Here is a 22,998-nt window from a genome sequence, read left to right as displayed (position 1 = left end):
AGAGAGAGAGAGGTAGAGAAAGAGGTAGAGAGAGAGAGAAAGAGGTAGAGAGAGAGAGAAAGAGGTAGAGAGAGGAGAGAGAGAGAGAGAGAAAGAGAGAGAGAGAGAGAAAGAGGTAGAGAGAGAGAGAGAGAGAGGTAGAGAAAGAGGTAGAGAGAGAGAGAAAGAGGTAGAGAGAGAGAGGTAGAGAGAGAGAGAGAGAGAGAGAGAGAAAGAAGGGAGAGAGGTAGAGAGAGAGAAAGAGGTAGAGAGAGAGAGAAAGAGGTAGAGAGAGAGAGAGAGAGAGAGAAAGAGGTAGAGAGAGAGAGAGAGAGAGAGAGAAAGAGGGAGAGAGAGAGAGAGAAAGAGGTAGAGAGAGAGAGAGAGAGAGAAAGAGGGTAGAGAGAGGTAGGAGAGAGAGAAGAGGTAGAGAGAGGGTAGAGAGAGAGAAAGAGGTAGAGAGAGAGAGAGAGAGGAGAGAGAGAGAGAGAGAGAGAGAGAGAGAGAGAGAGAGAGACAACAAAAAGCGAGATGAGATACAAGTAAGTCCCCTTGTACACCCCAACACTGACCAAATAACAAAAACTGATAAGATTTGGTCAAACTATTCTTCATCTTGAATACTGCATTTAAGAATCATTGCCACCAATTTTGCCCCTTAAAAATGCCCCCGATCACCAGAAGAGCCTCTTGCCCACTGCGGTGTCCACACACACACACACACACACACACACACACACACCTCACCTGTATGACTCCTCTCCAGTGGGTTTTTAAAGGTCCGTGTCAAACCACGCCAGCTGGTTGGAGTCTGGGGGCGGCAGGCCATCCATGAGCTCCGGGTTGTGGCTGAGGTCGGGCAGCCCGTCTACGGGGTAGTCGCCCGAGTGTGGGCCCATCTCATGCTCCAGCATGGAGTCGATGCCCAGACTGTCCTGGCCGTAGCCTCCGTGGTAGCCGCGGTAGCTGGGGTCTGAGGAGAGGGAGACGGGCACAGTGAGTGAGACGGGCACAGCGAGTGAGACGGGCACAGTGAGTGAGACGGGCACAGCGAGTGAGACTGCTGGGGTCTGAGAGAGAGACAGTGAGTGAGTGAGACTGCTGGGGTGTGAGAGTGAGACGGGCACAGTGGGTGAGACGGGCACAGCGAGTGAGGCTGCTGGGGTCAGAGAGTGAGACGGGCACAGCGAGTGAGACTGCTGGGGTCTGAGGGAGAGACGGGCACAGCGAGTGAGGCTGCTGGCAGCGGTCTCCGAGGCTGATCGCCTAGGGCTGGACATCGCCTAACTCACAATTAAATACTAATACAATACACTGCATCATGACACACTGCCTGGAGTCAATATTTCACTACAAATTACAGACACCTTTAATGTAACAGCCCATACAATAAGCATGTGTCAGACAGAGACATAATTAAATGAAATACATATAGTATAAAACAGGTCAGAAGAGGACTTCTACTGTTGCTTTATGAGAACAGGTTGGATAGTTCCTTCACACTGTGGTGAGAACCTCTACTCTACTGCTGCTTTATGAGAACAGGTTCCTTCATACTGTGGTGAGAACCTCTACTCTACTGCTGCTTTATGAGAACAGGTTGGATAGTTCCTTCATACTGTGGTGAGAACCTCTACTCTACTGCTGCTTTATGAGAACAGGTTCCTTCATACTGTGGTGAGAACCTCTATACTGCTGCTTTATGAGAACAGGTTCCTTCATACTGTGGTGAGAACCTCTACTCTACTGCTGCTTTATGAGAACAGGTTGGATAGTTCCTTCATACTGTGGTGAGAACCTCTACTCTACTGCTGCTTTACGAGAACAGGTTGGATAGGTCCTTCACACTGTGGCGAGAGGCTGACCTCTGACCTTAGCATATGTCTTACCGTCTGGTCTGTAAGCCAGGGGATCCCCCTGTGCCCCCATCTCCAGGGTCATGTCACCAGTCTGGGGAGACACACACACACACACACACACACACACACACACACGGTCAAAGTCAAACAGATGTATATCTGCTCAGTTTCATTTAAACAAAAATGGTATGATAAAAGATGTTTTAGTTCATTGAATTCTACACTTGCACTATAGAGAGAGGCACACACACACACACACACAACAAAAAGTGGGTCTTCCTACACCCCAACACACACACACACACACACCCCAAAAAGTGGGTCTTCCTACCCTAGCCCTACACAGTGGCCATAAAAGCTTGTTAAAGCCATTGCCTTTCTGTGAAGGAGAACAGCTGCACGCCTCTACCCTGATGCTATTTCAGGACCCAGCCTGGTTATTGTGTTGTTGGAGGCAGATGGTGTTAGCAGGTCAGGACGCAGGTCAGCTCAGTCGAAGGCATTTCTTACCATCAGCATATAAACTGCCTTGGTCTAGATTCATCTGTGCCGTAGAAAGCCCTTTAGATGCTTCAAAGTACAAAGCTTTGAATCTTCATTTATAAAGCAAATCTATGAGGCTGAATATCAAAGTTTTACATCTAATTTAATCCCTCATATCCCTAACCTATGACAATGTTAAACACTTCTAAAACACTGGTGTTGTCTCTCCCCTGCCCCTCTTTGGTGAGATCATGTCCATTCACTTCCCTGTTTTGATGTTTAACAGCGTTTCCACTAACTGCTTTGATCGAGGCATTCAAAAAGTACCCTCATGATTGAGTGTTCCAAAGCAGCCCTCACTTGCAATGAAACCCCTCAGGGATAAACAGACAAACACAAACACACACACACACACACACGCACAGAGAGACACACACACACAGAGACGCGCACACACACACACACACAGACACAGACACAGAGCCTCCCTCCTCTGCCAAGCCATTACCTCGTTCCAGGTCATGGGTTCTGTCCTGAAGAGGGAGCTAGTCAGCTCCACGGAGAGCCTCTTCTTGTAGTCCTGGGGCTTGTCTTCAGACATGCGGAACAGCACGGCAGCCGCATAGGTGGCTACAGAACACACAGGAACACACACACACACACACACGTCAACCAACGTAATCTGTAATCATAGGTGGCTACAGAACACACACGTCACCCGACGCATAGGTGGCTACAGAACACACAGGAACAAACACACATCAACAAACACACACAAGTCACCCAACATAATCTGTAACTACAGGGGGAAAAAAAATGTAAAAGAGACTGTGCTTATGTAATGCAGGATGGGCCATGTCGCCATCAATATTCACAACACGGATGCAGAGCTGACATCACCTGGGGCGGTTTTATCACAGAGTTTCCACTCCATTTGAAATGCCAACATTCCAGAGCTTATCAAATGACCTTCCAAAGGAATCCCTTTGGAGTGAGGCAGCCTTAAAGCGGCTCTTGCAGTGGACACACTAGCAGGCAAACAGACTATTTGGGTCAAAATCAAAGTGTCGCATTTCAGAAAGTAACTTAATAAATGATTAATTGGCGTAACATAAGTACCGACTTTTTTGGGGCCAATTTTATTTTTAATCTTCCAGAATTTCCTTGACCACAGAAAGACTAGGGGACTAGTGTTCTCCTCCAAAAACTAAAACTCTGTGTGTGTGAGACCAGTATAAGTGTGTGTGTGTCCAGTATAAGTGTGTGTAAGTGTCCAGTATAAGTGTGTGTATCTGTCTGTGTGTGTGTGTGTGTGTGTGTGTGAGACCAGTATAAGTGTGTGTAAGTGTCCAGTATAAGTGTGTATATCTGTCTGTGTGTGTGTGTGAGAGAGACCAGTATAAGTGTGTGTAAGTGTCCAGTATAAGTGTGTGTATCTGTGTGTGTGTGTGTGACCAGTATGAGTGTGTGTAAGTGTCCGTACCGACGCCCTCGTTCCTGGAGTGCAGCAGCTCTGTGAGGGGGGCGGTGGCTCCCTCGGCCTCGATGGCCTCTGCCGCCTCTTTGTCCTGGGCCAGCTCACACAGCACGCCCGCCGCCACGCGCTGGATGTTCTCAATGGGAGAGTACAGCAGCTAGAGCAGGGAAGACAGGTGAGTTTAGTGTGTGTTCTCAATGGGATAGTACAGCAGTTAGGGCAGGGAAGACAGGTGAGATTAGCATTAGCATCAGATACGCATCTCGTGATGGGGATTCAGATGTAGATATGTGTGTGTGTGTGTGTGTGTGGGTGTGTGTGGGTGTGTGGGTGTGTGGGTGTGTGGGTGTGTGGGTGTGTGGGTGTGTGGGTGTGTGTGGGTGTGTATATATGCGCTGGATGTTCCCAATGGGAAGTGGCAGTGAGCAGCAGATACGCATCTCAAGGAAGGGCACAGATTCTCCTCATGTCCATAAAATGGCAGGCCAGTACCACAAGACAAATAACGTTTACTTCATTGCATGTTGAGTAAAATAAAAATGATCTGAGCGGCCTTCTCTCTGGTTTACAGCAGTAACTTTGTACGCATCTCGTGATGAGGATTCAGATGTAGATGAAGCGTATTGTGTGTGTGTGTGTGTGTGTTACCTGTACGAAGAGTGGAATGGTGTTGAGTCCCCTGATGACTATTCTGTTGTGTACATCCCGGGCCAGGATGTGCAGAGCTCCAGTGCAGCCTTCAACAATCTCCTCCATACGCACACCCTCCTGCAGAGACACACACACACACAGACACACACACAGACACACAGACAGACACACACACACACACACACACACACACACACACACACACACAAAGAGAGAGGCAGACACACACACAGATTATTTCAGGCTTGTAAAATCCCTGCATACGGTTCATCTTCTAATCCAGGCCTGATATATTTCAGCCTCCACCTCTACACACAGATGTAAGCCGTCACCATGGTAACCAATATAAACCCCCCATTGAGGGCATGCTGATTTGAAAAAGAACACTTTCCCAACTCAGTCCATTTGCTTTGGGAATCAAACCCAAACACACACACACACAGACACACGCAGACGCAGACACACACACACAGAGAGACACACACAGAGAGACACACACACACACTCCTACCTACCACACACACACGCACACACAGACACACGCACACACTCACACACACTCCTACCTACCACACGCACACACACAGACACACAGACAGACACACAGACCCCCACACACACGCACACACTCACCACAAACTGCTGCTGGTTGCCGCCCATGGAGGTGCGCCTCTGGGTGTCCTGGTGTGCCCTGACCAGCAGCTGCACCAGGCGTGGAATGGCGCCCTGCTCCCGCAGCGGGGCGTGGTTGGCCGGGCACAGCGCCAGGTTCCGGATCAACCCCACCGTGGCCTGAACACAGAGGCACAGTGGCGTCACCAGGGGAGAGAGGGCATGTGATGACGCAGCATGGGCCACTTGGCACCAGCGTCAGCTCCACTTTTACATGGGAGGTGCTGCATTTAGCCCATGTGGCCAGCAGGGGGAGCTGTTCTGACTACAGTAATACATCTTCAACATCAACACTTTCAGATATTCAGATTGTCAGGATCCCCCCTGATCGTTTCTAGAATGCGTCACTAAAGTATTAAAGGATCTGATTTAAGGCCGTATGCCTCTTCTGCACCGTTTATTCCTTAAGATATTATACACTTGATTGTTTTTCTAGAATGCATCACTAAACAAGACATTATACAGTGTGCTCGCAAACGTGGTTTGAAAACAATGAGGTGCTACTACCACTGCACGATAATTCACACATGTCACCATTGTGTTTGCTCTAAGGGGGTCCAGGCTCTGGGCTCTGTAAAGCGCCTTGAGACAATTTGATTGTTTTGGCGGTACATAAATAAAAATGTGATTGAATTCCTACACGTGTGCATTGACTGTGTGTACCTTGATCAGGGGCCAGTGTGAGGGGGGGTGCAGGAGCTTGACCACCACGGGGAGGCCGTAGTGCAAGCGCACAGCATTCTGGGCCATCTCGGCGTCCGTGTGGCGGGAGGTGAGGTGACGCAGGGCACACACTGCGGGCTCCGTGATATCCTCCCGATCCCCGGCACGCAGGACCGTCCGCACCAGAGCCTCGATCCCGCCGACCTGGCAAAACAGTCTCAGTTAGACCTGCATGTACCACACACACACCAATGCTTCCTCACATGTACACACACACCAATGCGTCCTCAGAGACACCTCTCCGCTTCTGTGAAGCTCAGTGACTGATGGTTTCCCAATCAAGCTCAAAAACAGTCTGTGACTACTGTCAAGCAAGACCCATACCATTATATATATAACCTGTGTGTTTAAAAAAAAAAAATGGAAAACAGAATTTGAGTGTTATTTTGGTAAATTTACTATGATTTGCCAATTCAATTTATTTATAGATCTTTTTATATATAAAAATAAAGAAAAGTAGATTGCTGCTGACAAGACTACATTGCTATTGTTAGAAAGGGGTTGGCTATGAAGGACGTAAAGGTGAAAGAGTCCCCCACCTGGCAGACCATCATCTTGTTCTTGTAGTTGTTGCAGGTGAGGTTGGAGAGGATGCCGGCGGCACAGGTCACCACGTTGATGTCATCAGAGCCCAGCAGCCCGACCAGGGTTCCCAGAAGTCCCTCCATGCCCTCCTAAAACACACACACACACACACACACACACACACACACACCTTTAGAACCTTTGCGCACAGGCCATTCCTTTCAGCATCTGTAAGTGTGTAAGATCTGTTACTTAGATAAACATGTCTGAAATCTTCCTAAAACTGACAGTGTGTGTGAGCGTGTGGAATCTTAGTTGGTAATGGGTTATAAGTTGCTATTTTACACAGGTGGCGTGTGTGTGTGTACCCACCTGTTTGGTGGCAGCATCAGAGAGATTGCGGAGCGTCTGAGGTTGTGTGTGTGTGTGTGTGTGTGTGTGTGTGTGCCCACCTGTTTGGAGGCAGCATCAGAGAGATTGCGGAGCGTCTGAGGTTATGTGTGTGTGTGTGTGTGTGCGCGTGTACCCACCTGTTTGGTGGCAGCATCAGAGAGATTGCGGAGCGTCTGAGGTTATGTGTGTGTGTGTGTGTGTGTGTGTGTGTGTGTGTGTACCCACCTGTTTGGTGGCAGCATCAGAGAGATTGCGGAGCGTCCACAGGCAGTTCTGCACCAGGCGCTGGCTAGGGTCCATCAGGTGGAGCCCCAGAGCCTGCATGCCTCCTGCACGGGCACAAACAAACAAACAAACAAACAAATAAATAAATAAATAAAATAACCCTCACGGACACACACGGACACACACAAACACCTCTCACAGTCAACAACCGCCTGATTAAACTCTATATATATATATATATATATATTTACATTATTTTAAAATCAATATGGCTCAACAACAAACAAGCACACGCACACAGACAAAACAGCAGACCAATTCAGTTCCCTTTACGCACCTATTAACAACAAGCTATAAGGAAGAGTTTTTCATAGACATGTTTTGACTTTCAGTCTTGTAGAGTGGGTTGGAAGATAAATAAATGAAAGTGTCCAGCACTGAGGAGCTGTGTTAGTGGTTTGTTGTTCTGGCACAAGACACATTCAGTCTCACGAAACGTTCAATTCAATCCTGTTGAATGGTTACAGATTGTTCCGGCATATTCATTCCTTAGTCAAACGAAAGTCACCTCTGAAAAACAGAGTGCTTTCAAAAAAAAAAAAAAAAAAAAAAAAAAAAAAGGTTCTTGTGAAGTTCTCACGCACAGGCACAAACGGCAGTTTCACATGCGGCCGTAGACAGTGAGTCACCGAATGAGTCATTGTGTACACAAACACACACACACACACACACACACACACACGCGCACACACACACACACACACGTGTGCCAACTTGCCTGCCTCCACGATGGCAGGCTTGTTGCTGGAGCAGACGGAGAGCACTTTGAGCACTCTGCTGGTGGTCCACAGGAGCTTCTCGTAGGTGTAGGTCCTCATGATGTTCACCAGGGCCTGGGGGCCGCCGCTGGCCAGGATGATCAGCTGCAAACACACACACACAACATTTAGAACCCAACTGTGTCCAGCGACATATTTACCATGAATCAGTGTGTGTGTGTGTGTGTGTGTGTGTGACAGAGAGAAAAGGCAAATGTGTGCCAAAGCGTGCAGCCATCTAATGCTTGAGCCATCAGACAAAGCGATTAAGGGTGTTCACACCTGCGCTTTTAGTACTGTTAAAATTGGAGCCTGAAACTTTTCATGAAAATGTAGTTTTTTTTAAACTTTCTTTAAGTGATGGGGCATTTGGCCTCGGAAGGTCTGCACTCTCCGAGTGCCCCTCTAGTTTACATCCAAGGATTTGGCAACTGTGTGTGTGTGTGTGTGTGTGTGTGTGTGTGTCAGAGAGTGTGAGCGCGTGACAGAGGTCGGCCTACCTTGCTTTCCTGGTTGCCGTAGGCCAGAATCTGCAGGCAGTCGGTGGTGATGGCGAGAAACTTGACGTTGGTCTTCATCAACAGAGCCACCATCTTCTGCAGACCGCCGGCCAGACGCACGGCCATCTTGGCCCCCTCCTGGTGCAGCAGCAGGTTGTGTAGTGTGGTGATGGCGTAGAACAGGACGGAGTCCACGGGAGACCTACACACAGTCACACACACACACACACACACACATTAGGTTCAAATACAACCACCACCAGTCAATGAAACCATTGTTTTTGTGTTCTACACTCCTTGCCAAGCCAGATGGAGTATACATCTGGAAACCACCTCAAATATGAGTGTGGGCGGTTAGTGAGGGACTGGGTTTAAACCCCAACCAATAACACTAAACATGCATGGCTACCGCAAACAGAAAACAAATCAAATGGTGTGTGTGTGTGGGGGGGGGGGGCATTGTCTAGTTAAAGGTTAAAACCCTCGATTCTGGCGAAAGGTTGTTGATATTTAAGCTCAACAACCAATCAAATTACACACCTCCCTACCAATGCTCCTGAAGCAATGTGTTGATTGGCTGTAATAGTGTATGGCTCGGTCCACGCCACTTAGATCATTTTGAAACACTGTTAATGACTTGGATATATTAATCATGCCTTGTATTAATAATTACCTTGTATGAATCATGTGCTTATGTAAGCAGGAACATGGCTTTTCTGTGTGTGTGTGTAACTTAGATTATTAGGTGCCATTTAGTCTGCTGCATATGTACAAGAGCATGTTTGGGTCAGAGGTGATAAGAAGGGTCGAACCGTGCTTCTTTCGACCACGTGTAAAACTGACATCCTTGCAAGACAGGAAGCATAGTAAGATGACCTTGTGGTTATCCCTGCTGACAAATTGTTTTGGTGTCAGAGAACGCTAACTTCTATCTATATAAACCTTGTGTGATGTATTTAATTTAGCTTCTGTCTCGTCTGCTGCAGTCTGAGAGTGAGCCCGGTCTCTCTCTCGGTCTCTCTCTCTGAGTGTGGGCCTGTGCCTCTCTCGGACCTGCCAGGACTGTTACTGTTTTGGAGTGCACACTGGATGGGCAGCTGGAGGAATGTGACGAGAGCTGCGCTAGTCAAGGACTGAACCTTTAAAAGACCTGTCCATCTCGGCAGGCGCGCCTTACCCCAGCATCTTGACGAGGGCGGGGATGCCGCCGGACTTGAAGATGGCGAGCAGGCCCTCCCGGTGGTGGGAGAGGTTGTGCAGCGTGCCGGCGGTGCAGCGAGCCGTCTCCACGTCGCTGGTGTTCTGCATGGTGCGCACCACGGCCGACACCATCTGCGGCGAGCGCATGATGGCGTGGCGGGACGCCTCCTTCTTGGAGAGCTGGTGCACCATCACCGCCGCCTTGTTCACCACCACCTGCGGGAGGTCAGAGGTCAAGAGGTTGAGAGGTCAAGAGGAGAAACAACCAGCAGGATTAGAGAACCATAATCCCACAACTAGACATAACCCTAGCGATCAAACGAGGACGGACACATGTATTCGTTCTACTCAACCCTATTTGCCATCTGATACAAACAGATTTGATTGGTTCACTCATTGTATATGGCATCCCTTCGATCATATACCTCCTGCATTAAAAGGCAAATCTGTGTCTGTATACACGGTTACACATGTCGTCAAGTTTGACATGACAAGCTCCTTTTAAATGACAATCAATGTAATCACCAGCACCAAAATCCAATACCAACAAAATACTGATCTGGAAAATCTGTGTAAGTATCTTTTGTACGTGTGAAAATGGGGATGACTTTCAGTGGGGGTGAATACTTTTGCAGGCCACTGGATTTTTAATAAGCCTCTGTCTAGAAGAGCTGATTACTCACTCTCTGTGTTTATAATTTTATCCAACATTAATGGTCTAGTATATTTCCCAAAGGCAAGTTATTTGTCTATCAACAAAAACTGAGATATACCACTTGCGTAAGTACTCAAACCCCCATGCTTCACGTTGTACAGTATTTAGCGACGGTGTCTAAACCCTGCTGTGTGTGTGTGTGTGTGTGTGTGTGTGTGTGTGTGTCTAACCTGATCCTCATCGTTGCCTAAACCCTGCTGTGTGTGTGTGTGTGTGTGTGTGTGTGTGTGTGTGTGTGTGTGTGTGTGTGTCTAACCTGATCCTCATCGTTGCCTAAACCCTGCTGTGTGTGTGTGTGTGTGTGTGTGTGTGTGTCTAACCTGATCCTCATCGTTGAGCAGCTTGGTGAGCTCTGGGATGGCTCTGGTGGCCAGCTCGGCGTCGTCCTGGTAGTTGATGAGGTTGACCACGGCGTGCTTGAGCATCTGGGAGGGCTCGGCCAGCTGCTGCACGTTGGTGGGGTGGGCAGAGTCGAACTGAGCCGACGGGATCTGGATGCCCTCCTCCAGCGTCTCGGGGAACATGGCGGCGCGCACTCGTTGGGCACGGGTCATGGCATACTGCCCGTCCATTTCTACAGGCAGAGGCAAGGGAATTAGTTTACACAGAAAACTTGGTTTATAATTGAATATTATTTATAAATTAATATTATTTATATTATAATTTCTTTATAATATAAATATAGCGATATGGATTAAACTGTCTGACTTCTGCTCTCCCTCAATGAGGAAACACAAAACAGTTTTTCAATTAGAGGGGACTCTAAGAATTTCCAACATGCATGACTAAACTAGGAACTATCTTTCTCAAGTCTCATTTCCCCCCCAGTTCCTGTGTGTGTGTGTGTGTGTGTTCCTCTTACCTGGGACCTGCTCGGGGGTGAAGGGCTGGCCGAAGCCCATCTCCCATTCGTAGAGCTGTGGGTCCAGCTCGTCCTCCGGGTTGGGCTTGCCGCTGAGGGAGGGGGCGGTGGTGGTGGCCCCAGAATGGATGCCCGAGTCCAGGTAGGACTGCTGCTGCCACTGGGCCACTGCAGCCTTGGCGTCAGACTCCATCGCCATGTCCAGCTCCATCAGATCAGCTGGGGGACGGACGGACAGACAGACAGACACGCATGGAGATAGACAAACAAGCACGCGCACAGACAGGTAGACACACAGACAGGTAGACAGACAGGTAGACAGAGAGAGAGAGAGAGAGAGAGAGACAGACAGACAGACCCACAACCAGACACAAGCACATAGAAATGCAGATACAGACAGAATTAAAGAAGTAAAGAAGCTCTGAGCTCCAAAAGGCAACACCTGGGCATTTAGTTGTGTTTATCCCCGCACGAGGCCCTTCAGCAAGGGGTAAATGAGCTATTTTGACTCCAAAAGTCAGTCACCTTTCCGTCAATTCCATCAGAGATAAGAGGCTTTTGTCTGGGATTACCCACTCAAATTAATTTCATCTCTGCCGCGCTGCTGTTGACCCAAATAATAAAATGACTTGTTCCAAAAAGATTTAAAAATGGAAATACATGTCCAAGTCATGGGCAAGAAGAGGCATTAGGCATTCAGAGGATTAGACAGCGTAGTACCGTAGTATGGCTGTAGTCTTCTGTATGCATCTCAACAGTCTCGTTAAATGATGCAGTTTCTCTCTATATATATCCATCCATTAGGACTATACCACCATCCTCAAACCCTGTGACATCTCAAAGCCTCTGTGTATGCATAGGTCACTGTATATCACTACCCACACCCCTACAGATTTGGAAGGAAAAGACTAGAGACAGGAAGCTGGAGACACACTCACCTTGGGTGGCCATCTTCCCCTAGCGAGTCACTCAGGTAGCTGAGTGTTCACACCTGCACGAGAGAGAGAGAGAGATTACTTTTTACACTTCCATTAACCACACAGGCCAGTTTAACTGCACTTCCTGCCTGCCAAGTGCCCAAGGAATAAGCACCACTGTGTTCTACCCCACCCATTCAACACCAACTGCTTCTAAACAGGTAGTTATAATGTCCCACCGGCCTGGCACATTTGTCGAAGCACTCAACTCTGTAGGTAGGATCTAAAAAAAGCCTGTTGCCAATCACAGGCACAATGGCATTGCTGAAGTGTGAAATGTGAACTGTGGTCACAGAGCCGGATCGACATCTTTGTAAAACCCACACAGCGGGATAGGCGTGCGACACAGCCTAGCAGCTTCAAAATGAACTAAGACGGGCAGAACACACAAATCCGACATAAGCATTATCATGTTGTACATGATGCACACTAACTTTACTGGAGTCTGAACATTGCTGGTGAGAGCCTGCCTATACTGAGACGTCAGATGCACACCAACTTTACTGGAGTCTGAACATTGCTGGTGAGAGCCTGCCTATACTGAGACGTCACCCTCTGGTCCTTGAGCAGCTCTATATCAATGGTTCCCAAACTTTTCATGGCAGGCTCCTCGTTTCACAAATGAAAAAAAAAAAATTCCCCACCAATAGCTTAACCTTAAATATTTGTTTTATTTGATTTGATCAGAGATCTTGTTTAAAATCTTTAAACATTTGTTACTTCTCACTAGGACTAGGTGATCAATCCATACAATGTTCATGTAGACACATGCCTGTTGTATAAATAATTAGGCCAGCTATCCCCTCTAATATATAAGCTAACGGTAGGGCCTGACCATGTTATACAAGTACAAAGTTGGCTATAAACTCATCACCACTTGCGTTCCTTATAGGCTACTGTGCTGTAAGAACACTGCCATACAAGATTTGACCTGATTTCACCCTCCGCCCGTGTCATCCTTGCTGTAACTCTGGAACCATAGACATATGTAGATCTATATATATCTATGTCTGGAACACCCGGGGGGGCTGGCCCCCACTTTGGGAATCACTGCTCTTTAGTACACTGGGTTGACAGATGACAATAATATCTGAAAATGCAACCAAAACTAAAACAGGCAGCAAAGGACTATTTTCATATAAAATTCCCCTCTGTGGTTCTTTTTCTGTTTGAGGCCTTTGCATTTATGTAGATTTATCTGGCCCTATAAAGTGTGATCAAATTCATGCTGCCCATAAAAAATAAAGTTGCATATAATGCAGAGGAACAAATACATTTTTACGTTATGCAACTTTAGGGAACAAGTGGCCAGTTAGTGTAGCTTATCAAATGCGTGTAATACATTTATCTAAGTTACAGACGATTCAGAGTCTGGAGCACACAATCCCATTTTAATCCTCCAGTCGCAAACATCATGCCATTGCCCTACTTATAACCATCGCAACCATTTATAGGGTGACATTGGGAGATTTATCTCAGCATCTGTGAAAACCATTTTACTTATTATATTCTGGGACAGCGAGGTAGGCCTATCTGCAATCAAGAGATTGAATTCTCTTTTTCTTTTTTTTAAACTGCGTTGACCCTTTCCCTTTTACTTCCGGTGGCGTTCAGCTGCCATCTTTGAATCGAGGGAAAATCTAAAAACAATATTTGTTTTTATAAAGTTGTCGGGCTAGAAAAGGAAAATCCAGTCCATCTGATGTGGATATAGATCTGCAAAAAAACATTTATCCGCCAACGACAGAGGAAGGTAAGAGGATTCACCATGATACAACAATAACGCAGAAAGCACGTTGAAAACGAGAGAGTTAACGTATCGCTACTGTTATTAGTAAGCCAGATGCTAAGTTGCAAGCTAGCCTGCTAAAGCTTAGATAACAAAACTTTACGCGAACGTTAAACCTTCCATAGTCGGTGTCTAATACAAAACATGGCTATGCTGTTAAAGGCTGGTAATGGAAAATGTAGAAATAATCTAAGCCAGTCTTTATGAACACAAACCACACGACAGGTAATTGCAAACACGAGTTTTACAGACGTAACTTCTCCAGGTTACTTTGAAAGTTCGTCCCATCTGCCAGCTATCGTTAGCTAGTTGGCTAACCACCTAGCTAACCTTCTCTGGAATTGAGCAGCTAACTCAACCTAGAAACATAGACAGCTAGCCAGTAAGTTGCTTTACCGATGGACTAAAATCTGATTCCGGACTAAGTGCTTCATATAATCTTGGTAAATGGAAACTTCCTCCCGTAAAGTAGCAAATCTGTTAATTGAAACCTTGCCGCGAAACCCTCGCAGAGATTGCTATTCGTTCTCACCGGATGTGGAAGTAGTTTTTTCTGTTGTAAAATTAGATTTTCTCTCATGACTTCCCCCGGAAAACCTACAAGTTAATATCAAGGAGTTTCCTGTTTGTCTACCTGTTGTGATTGTGATTTAATATGGTTACGTGAAATGTTAGTTAAAAGACAACATAGGAACACATGGCATTCTCTGGTTCTTTTTGCTTAGCTAGCAAGCTATCGTCAGCATGCTCGCCTTGTTAGCTAGCTAGTTATGTGTAGATATCCAGGATGGCATAAAATGGCTTCTCTTAAGCGCCAAACAGTTAGCGCGAAATAAAACAACCTGTCATTGGGTAATGCTATATGCATGTTCTATTCAGTGTATGTGCGTTTTGGGTGAAAATGGTTCTGTATCGATTATTGTGTAACGTTAACTGTAACAGTTAACATGGTTTCTTTACAATAACAAGAATCACACGCTGCAACTCCCCGTTGCTCTGCAAACCAACCCTGCACTGTTAGCTTTATGCAGCCACCTGGCTAGGTAGCGACCAGGGAAGTTGACCTGTCCATGCAGTTTAACATTACACTGTACGTCTCATCAATACGGAGGGTCATGGTGGTAGTGTTTTTTTGTTCTGAGGTGCTTTTGCATCACCTTGCAAATCGCTATACTTTTGGTTTCCCACGCAATACATTTAGCGTTATCTCGCTATACGTTTGCGTTACCTGGAGAACACAAAATTGTTGCGAGGTAATGCAAAAGTATTGCAATTTTATTTATATAGCGCCATAACAATACAATTGTCTCAAGGCGCTTTACAGAGCCCAGAGCCTGATTTGATTTGATTATTGCAGTGGATCTGTACTTCAGCACGAATGGATGATTGGAACAGGTGGCTTGGATCCGTTATGAGACATCCTGGTCAGTTTCATGTTTCCACATGGGCCAGCGACATCCTTCCACTGGCCTGCAAGTCAGGATACATGTTGGAAGTGAATTTCCTTGAACATCATTGATGTGTGATTTATTTTTGTTCATGCTATAACTGACAGTCATTTTGTCTTACAATGTGAATATGTTGCTAACGTGACATTTTATATGCATAGAGTAGACTGACATTGACATCAATACAATTTCCATTTTTTATTTAATGTCATGTTTCTCTGGCTTTGTCCACTAGTGATATGTTAAAAGGTTTTATATATCTGCAATGAATATTAACACTTTCCCATTAAAAAGTTTCAAGAAAATTAAAATAATCATTCTCTCTGAAAATATACAGTAAAAATATCTTAAAGGGGGGGTTTCTGTTCCGAAGCATTATTTAGCCAGAGCTGTGTTGCACTCATGTTTTATATAAAATAACTTCTAGATGCGCTAAAACTATAACTACTACACTGAATCTGAGTACCACTACCTTGAAATTTGGCAAAAAAAAGTGAAAACTAGAGGAGATATTAAGTTTTGAACATTAACGATTCTTCGTTCAGGTAAACTTTTTTTTGTTGTTAATGCGATTAAAACATTCTGCAACAGCTGTTTACATGAATACATGTTGCAAATTATCCTTAGGGTTTCCTGAATGTTCGGTACAAATTTCAACCCAAGCCAGTGAAACATAAGCAATTGGTGAGGCTTATTGTACACATACAAAGAGTTACAAAAATGATTACATTTAGCTAAAAAAGTATTTTGAGTAGAGCTATAGGATTAAAAAGGGGGGGGGGGGGGTGCTTGCTCTATCATACGTTTCTCTTTACCATTCCCTCCCTATCATTTGTTTTGGTTCTGACACTAGAGCTGAGAATCTGGTCTGTGGGTGGTTTGAAGTTGGTGATCGAGAATAACTGGCCTCTTGGAGCTTTGGATAATAACAGAAGAGAGGACAATTGTATCGTCTCCGTATAAATCCGATGTCACATAAGCCTCCACTTATTCTCCTAAGACTTTCCACTTATGGCTCGACGCGCACGCATTCAGTTGCAAGTTAATATACGATGTATCAGCAAGGAATGGCATATGTCATATGATGTGTGTCTCTCTCTGTATGCATGTGTCTGCATCTGTGATTCATTCCTTCCTTCCCTCTGTGTGTGTCAGATGTCGCTGGTGGATTTGGGGAAGCGGCTCCTGGAGGCTGCGCGGAAAGGAGAGGACGATGAGGTCAGAACGCTGATGGCCAATGGAGCACCTTTCACCACAGACTGGGTAAGAGGCCACGGCCGTCTCCCCACTTCTGTCTCCTGACTCCTTAACCTCACCTGTCATCCGGAGAGTAATCTCCCTGGGGAGTGTTGTTTATTCCAAAGCTATTTGGAAAACCATGGCAACGTTCTAATCTTTCGGCTCTCCCACTCATTTTGAGAAGAATGGTCTCCTTATGTCTAGAAGTGTTAGTTTTCAAAGAGAAGAATAGTCTCCTTATGTCTGTCTAGAAGTGTTAGTTTTCAAAGCTATTTGCAAATCCATGACTTGTACCTGGCAACTTTCTGATCTTGCGTCTCTCCCAGTATCTCCTTCATCTCATTTGTCATATATTATTCAGTAATATCTGTCCGGAATGCTATTATTTATTTATTAATAATAATGTTTTCAGGCCTGGTCATAACCGTCTTGGAGTGATGGAGATAATTTCCAAACACTGTTAATGACTTAAGAATATAATAATCAAGTGCCTTGTATTATTAATAACCTTATATGAATCATGTACTTATGTAAGCAGGAACATGGCTTTTCTGTGTTTCTGTGTGCGTGTGTAACTTAGATTATTAGGTGCCACTTAGTCTGCATATGTACAAGAGCATGTTTAGACCAGAGGTGATAAGACGGGTCGAATTGTGCTTCTTCCGACCTGGCAAAATTTCCATCCTTGCCTCGGACGTCAGAAATCCACCACATGGTTATCCCTGCTGAACGCTAAACTTCTGTCTATATAAACCTTGTGCGATGTGTTTAATATTGCTTCACTTTCAGCCTTGTGCTGGTAGTGAGCCCGATTGCAATTGTTGTTTGTCTAATAAATATACTTATATGCAGCTCCGGAGTCCTGAGGTACCTAGGGTGAATTTTCACCTAACAGTCTTGCTGGTGTTGTCTCTCTCCCCCTGCAGCTGGGGACCTCTCCTCTGCACCTGGCTGCCCAGCATGGCCACTACTCCACGGCAGAGGTGCTGCTCCGCGCAGGCGTCAGCAGGGACGCCCGAACCAAAGTGGACAGGACCCCTTTGCACATGGCCGCCGCTGAGGGGCACGCCGTTATCGTGGAGTTGCTCGTCAGGGTACGTAACCACCTCATCAGTCAAACATGATAATCAGCCGGCTTTCTTTGTCATTATATGGGCAGGATTAGCCAGTAGCGGCAGAGACTGAAGGTGCAGCCCGCAGATACAAAATAATAATCTTAATGCCTTTTAGATCTACTACAATGTCATTGTAAAGGCATGGCTACAATATATAATATATATTTAAGAAAAATGATTATTTTGGAGGCGCTGAGTAAACAAACACGATAAACAGTTGAAATAAAGAGTAAAGATGCAGAGTGAAACTGGAGAACATTAACTTGTTACTGCTCCCTCAGAGTTCCATCAGTAGTATTGGCTTTAGGCACTCTAACCTACTTCCATAAATAACTGCCAACTGTCTCTTTAAGCTAGCAGTGGAATGCCAATGCCAGGGTAAAAGAGAGTTATGTGAGTGTAGCTCAAACCCTCCCTGTCCCCTCAGAGCGGCGCGGACATCAACGCCAAAGACATGCTGAAGATGACCGCCCTGCACTGGTCGACGCAGAACTCCCATCACAAGGTGGCCGAGATGCTGCTGAAGCACGGCGCCGACGCGCACGCCCTCAGCAAGTTCGACAAGACTCCTTTTGACATCGCAGTGGACATCCAGGACGGTGACCTCATACTGCTGTTGCAGGTACGGCACAGATACACGGGTATAATGGTAAGAGGACGCAGTCCCAACGGGTCCATATACAAGCAACCAAACTTCAACCGGCAAGGCCGTCGCTATTTGAAAATCTTTAATATTACTATTTCTAATTTGTCTTCCCATTGCGTTTGACTTGTGTTAATGAAGATGGGTCTGTGCCCTCCATTTGACCCCTACTCATATGCTCTCATCTGATTCGCTACAGCCCTTTTATCAGATGACAAATACTCGCTTAAGAGCCTTCAGGCAATTTAATTGTTTCGGCGCTATAGAAATACAATTTAATTTAATTTAATTTAATTATTTCTTCCTCCCCCCTGGCTTGTCTCCGTCCTCTCTTTAGTGTCACTTCATTCACTGTTGTCCATAAAAAATGACTTGTAACCTGCAGTTTGGTGGAATTTAGTTTATATTTCATCCTAGTTTTCGTTTAGTGCTGTTTATTTATTTATGTACCTCGCCTCTATATTTATCTCGTAAGCAAGGAACGTTTATCTCCGTATATAAGTAAAATAAATACAATCAAATATCTGTTGAAGTCCTTGTGGCCCAGTCTTTGGTTGATACTCTTGCGCCCCCTACAGGAGGCCATGCAGAACCAGGTGAACATCAACGCCGAGGCAGGCATCACGGGCGGAGCGTCTGGGCCTCAGTTCATTATCCAGGGCATCCCTGGGCTACAGGGAGGGGTGCTGAACCTGGCCGACCTCATCAAGAGCAACACCGGTAGGGACTGTGTCTTTGAACTGGTAGAGCAAAGTGCTCCACACAACATCATCAGGTCGATGAGTGAGTTTCATACCAACGGAGCACGTGCGTTGATAAAGATTTTTGTGTGTCTGTACTGCGTTAAACGTTACTTTGGATAAAAGCATCTGTGAAATGCATAGACATAATGTAGATGTAATTGGTGGTTGGGTTTATATTTGGGAGAAAAGTGTGTCTTGTATCACTTTCATCCTGAAACCTGCTGATCTATGCCCTCCTCTGCTACTCTCTCTAGGCGACACTGAGGAGGCCATCGCTGCCAGTGCCTTGGACTCCAGCATTCAACAAATGGTCGGTGAGGGAGGTCAAAGGGTCATCACCATAGTAACGGATCAGCACGGCAACCTGCAGACAGCAGGCGGACTGTCACAGCCATTCTTCGTGACCATGCAGCACGGTCAGCAGAGTAAGTCTGTCAACATGGCGTACAAAACCCTCAAGAAGACGACTGCTGTCAGCCGCCAGGGATGCAGGGAGGGAGGGAGGGAGGGAGGGAGGGATGGATGGAGGGAGGGAGAGAGGGAGGGATGGATGGATGGCTGTCTATAGCGTTCCCTTTTATGATGCCTAACATGTCTATTGTATTATACAGAACGTTACGAAGTGAATAATGAAATACTTAAATGTATTAGAAAAATGTGTGTTTTACAGAGCAACTTGGTGAAAGTGTGTAAACATTTTGACAGCCTTGCGTTCATTGAACAACAGCATAAACACATAGACTCTGAACACTTAAACTAAGGTTAGAGTGTAAGATTGGGCTCATGCTTCCTGATCCATTTCTGCAGTGTTGGCGGTCCCAGCCAGTCACATCACAGAGGAGGTCGTGGAGGAGGAGCCCCAGCCACCTCCGGCCCGGAAAAGAAAGATAGAAATCTCAACCAATCACACGGAGGCTGACGACACGGTAGGCTGTGCCACTATTGCTGTCATTTCTATACTACTACAACCACTACAACTACTACTACAACTTATACTACTCCTAATAACAGTGATCATTCAATTCAATGTTATTTATATAGTGCCAAAACAATAAAACTGTCCCAAGGTGCTTTACAGAGCACTGAACCCCCCCTACAACAACTATTAATAACTATTGATATTAATATTATATTACCAACTATTATTATTATTATTGAGTTGTCTGTGTGATGGCTCTCTGTGCAGTATCTGTTGTTGTTATTCTTATTGAGTTGTCCATGTGTTGGCTCTGTGCAGGAGTTGCTGACGCGGCAGCTCCATGAGGCGAACTGTAAGGCGCAGGAGTACCGCACGCAGCTGATGAGGAAGGAGCAGGAGGCGGAGCAGTAACGCATCAAACTAGAAGCATTAGCCACGGCCAGAGCAACGGCAACTCCAACGCCCCGAGAGGTGGCAGAGGAGGTGCAGCAGCAAGGAGGAGAGAGGTGGGTGGAGGAAGAGAGGTGGTGGTGGAGAGCGGCGCCCCTGTTGGGGAGGAGCTCCTGCTGCTGTGCGGAGGGGAGCGGTCATGGTCAGGGCCGGTGGAGCTGGACTCAGAGCAGCATCTGACACTAGTGGAGGCTACGGCCTCCCACACGGAGGTCATCTCCTAACCAACTGCATGGACAGACAGATGGCCGTATGGACGGATGGACAGGATGGATGATGGGATGGATGGAGAAAAGAGAGCGGGAGGGGGAGAGAGGACTCTGCTGGTATTGGAAAGGGACCGCATCCTACTGACGTCCTTCATTTTATTTTTGTGATCATTTTTTTTGTTTTCTGTTTGTTTGTTTGTTTGTTTGTTTTACACTCACCTACCCATGGTGCCTCAGAAGTTTTCCCATGATGCCCAGAGCCATGGTGCTTTGAGAAGAGCCGGCATGGTTCCCACAGCTTTTCCTCAGGGCCTACAATATGCTCGTAGTTCTCCATCTGTTAAACCTTTTTCCTTTACCGTATCTGTCCGTCTGCGAACTGCAAAGCCTTATAGGAGTGTCATGTTGTTATTAGGAGGTGTACTGCTCCTTACTGTGATGTCATCTCATTTAAGAGTTTGAGAGATGTTGTTCCTTTGACACCTGTTCAGGTATGATCTCTAGTCCAACTCTATAATGACCTGGTCCAAAAAACTACAGTCAACAATAGCTTTGTTTAAAGGATTTTTTTTACTGAAATGAGGAAATATTTTTTAGAATATAATAAAAATACCTTGATGATGAGCAAGAAAAAAAAGAAAAAAAACCACCCATGTCATTCCAAAGTGCATCAAATGGCTGTATTGTTTTAGAGAATTAAAACGGCCCAAGACAAGTCATGAAGTAACCATAATCACTACTTTTGTTTGTCCTGAAGTAGACACTGTTATTGTTTGGATGCAGGGGAAATTATTTATCCATATGATTTGTATATCAGGGGTCAGCATTGTATTGGAAAACATTGGGGGAAAATATATTGCATAGAGATGCAGTGGGTTCCTAAAACTGCAGTACTATTGGCATAGAACATACTTATTTTCAAAAATGTCAGGAAAAAGACATGTACCAACTTTGGACCGTTGGACCGACTGCATTACCCCATTTACACTTTAATAACCCCATTTACACTTTAATGACCTGTGTACTTTGTAACCTCATATACTCATTTTAAACATTAGACACCGGCAACACTAGGATCAATGTGGTTTAGCTTCACAGAAAAAACATACTGAAAATAAACACCCACCAGTGCTGTGCCCTGGCCTCTCTATTACCATGGATACAGGTGCCACGCTAAATAGCAGTTGCTATGTAATGGGATTGTATTGAGCGATCGAGGATCCGCAGAAGACTACAGTGAAGACATGACCAAGCAGGTAAAGGTTGCCTTTATTGAAGTTTTCTTTAATGTCTTTTAAAATACCTTCAGTAAGTCAGATGATTGTGTAAAATGATGTAAACTTCAATACGGAGACCACATGACGCAGTTAAGAAAAGAAATGATGGTAAGAACGATAAAACACTTGTAGACTAAGAACGTCAGCTAAAGACGCTCAAGATAAGGCTGCGAAGAGGAATGTAATGCCATTTAGCCGCTATGATTAAAAAAAAAAAAAAAAAAAAAGCACTGGTGTGAAATATTTATGAATACATGTTAATAAAAAGCAAAATATAGAGGTATTTAAATTATTAGAATGAAAAAAAAGCTCATTCAAGTGACGACACTAATCTTACTGGGCATAGACTTAATGTAAGTAAGAGACATCAACGCTAATGTGATATATGAGAGAAAATGGCAATGTGGACATCCTTGAATTGCGTGAATTTGAGAAAAACAAGAGATTGCAAAAATCCTGGGAGGACTGGCTTATAGAGGTATAAATAGTTATGCATAAGCCATCTAGATACTTTAGTGTTGGTCTTTCATTTTTCATGTATTTGTATGTTTTGAATATTTATTTTGCCACAAACAGCTGGCTACAGGGGTTTAAGCTTTATACATAAAGTATTAATTTGTTTTAAGGTCATCTTACTGGAAACAAGCTTAACGTTTAAAGTGTTAAACAAAACTCATATCCATGCAGTATGTGAGAAAATAAGGCAAAATATGGTCAGCGTTATCCAAAAAGTGCCTTCACAATGATATAAAAAGAGAAAAAAATTGTAATTAACGTGTAAACCTTGCACTGTTCAAAACAAAGACAGGTGTGTACGTTCTCCACAAAACAAACAGTCAACGTGAAGTACACACTCACAGATAAACTGGTCTTGGACCACAGAATAACCTTCCAGTTCACATTTGAAGTGTTGTTTTTTTCCCTTTAGGGGAACTGTCAACACAATTCAAAATTCAAGTCTTGTTTCATTTGACAAACGTACACATACTGCTGTTGAACATACCATGCTAATATGCTACATGCTAATACCGCCGTATGCATATTCACTCCTCGGTTATTGTTCTCCCCCTCTCAAGTCTCTATCCCCCCCAAAACAAAACAAAAACA

General features: G+C 45.3%; 2 protein-coding genes across 3 annotated transcripts in view; one reads left to right on the top strand and one right to left on the bottom strand.

The window, feature by feature from the left end:
* Positions 1-22,998, bottom strand: part of LOC105890386 (catenin beta-1-like) — a 118,949-nt gene that overhangs the window by 946 nt on the left and 95,005 nt on the right. Inside the window, exons 2-16 of the mRNA XM_031585909.2 lie at positions 12,021-12,073; positions 11,083-11,301; positions 10,541-10,794; positions 9,483-9,721; positions 8,306-8,507; positions 7,766-7,910; positions 6,988-7,091; positions 6,384-6,518; positions 5,785-5,988; positions 5,083-5,241; positions 4,447-4,566; positions 3,805-3,955; positions 2,830-2,951; positions 1,869-1,929; positions 727-952 (exon numbers count right to left, since the gene is read on the bottom strand). Of these exons, the coding sequence (XP_031441769.1) occupies positions 753-952; positions 1,869-1,929; positions 2,830-2,951; positions 3,805-3,955; positions 4,447-4,566; positions 5,083-5,241; positions 5,785-5,988; positions 6,384-6,518; positions 6,988-7,091; positions 7,766-7,910; positions 8,306-8,507; positions 9,483-9,721; positions 10,541-10,794; positions 11,083-11,301; positions 12,021-12,033 (2,328 nt within the window). The 5' untranslated portion in view covers positions 12,034-12,073 and the 3' untranslated portion in view covers positions 727-752. The remainder of the gene's footprint in view (positions 1-726; positions 953-1,868; positions 1,930-2,829; positions 2,952-3,804; positions 3,956-4,446; positions 4,567-5,082; positions 5,242-5,784; positions 5,989-6,383; positions 6,519-6,987; positions 7,092-7,765; positions 7,911-8,305; positions 8,508-9,482; positions 9,722-10,540; positions 10,795-11,082; positions 11,302-12,020; positions 12,074-22,998) is intronic.
* Positions 13,685-20,414, top strand: LOC116224943 (GA-binding protein subunit beta-2-like). 2 transcript variants are annotated; one of them, XM_031585919.2, is made up of 8 exons: positions 13,685-13,812; positions 16,452-16,559; positions 17,462-17,629; positions 18,078-18,272; positions 18,872-19,076; positions 19,291-19,461; positions 19,844-19,962; positions 20,274-20,414. In XM_031585919.2, exons 2-8 carry the CDS (start codon positions 16,452-16,454, stop codon positions 20,364-20,366), a joined length of 1,059 nt encoding a protein of 352 aa, XP_031441779.1. In that variant the 5' UTR covers positions 13,685-13,812; the 3' UTR covers positions 20,367-20,414. The 2 variants fall into 2 exon arrangements, with proteins under 2 accessions (XP_031441779.1, XP_031441780.1); XM_031585920.2 differs by lacking the exon at positions 13,685-13,812 and adding an exon at positions 13,883-14,073.

This window comes from Clupea harengus, chromosome 19 (genome assembly GCF_900700415.2).
Source record: "Clupea harengus chromosome 19, Ch_v2.0.2, whole genome shotgun sequence".
NCBI classification, from domain to species: Eukaryota; Metazoa; Chordata; class Actinopteri; order Clupeiformes; family Clupeidae; genus Clupea; species Clupea harengus.
The sequence above is the reverse complement of the archived record's forward strand: the minus strand, read 5'-3'. Positions and strand labels throughout refer to the sequence as shown.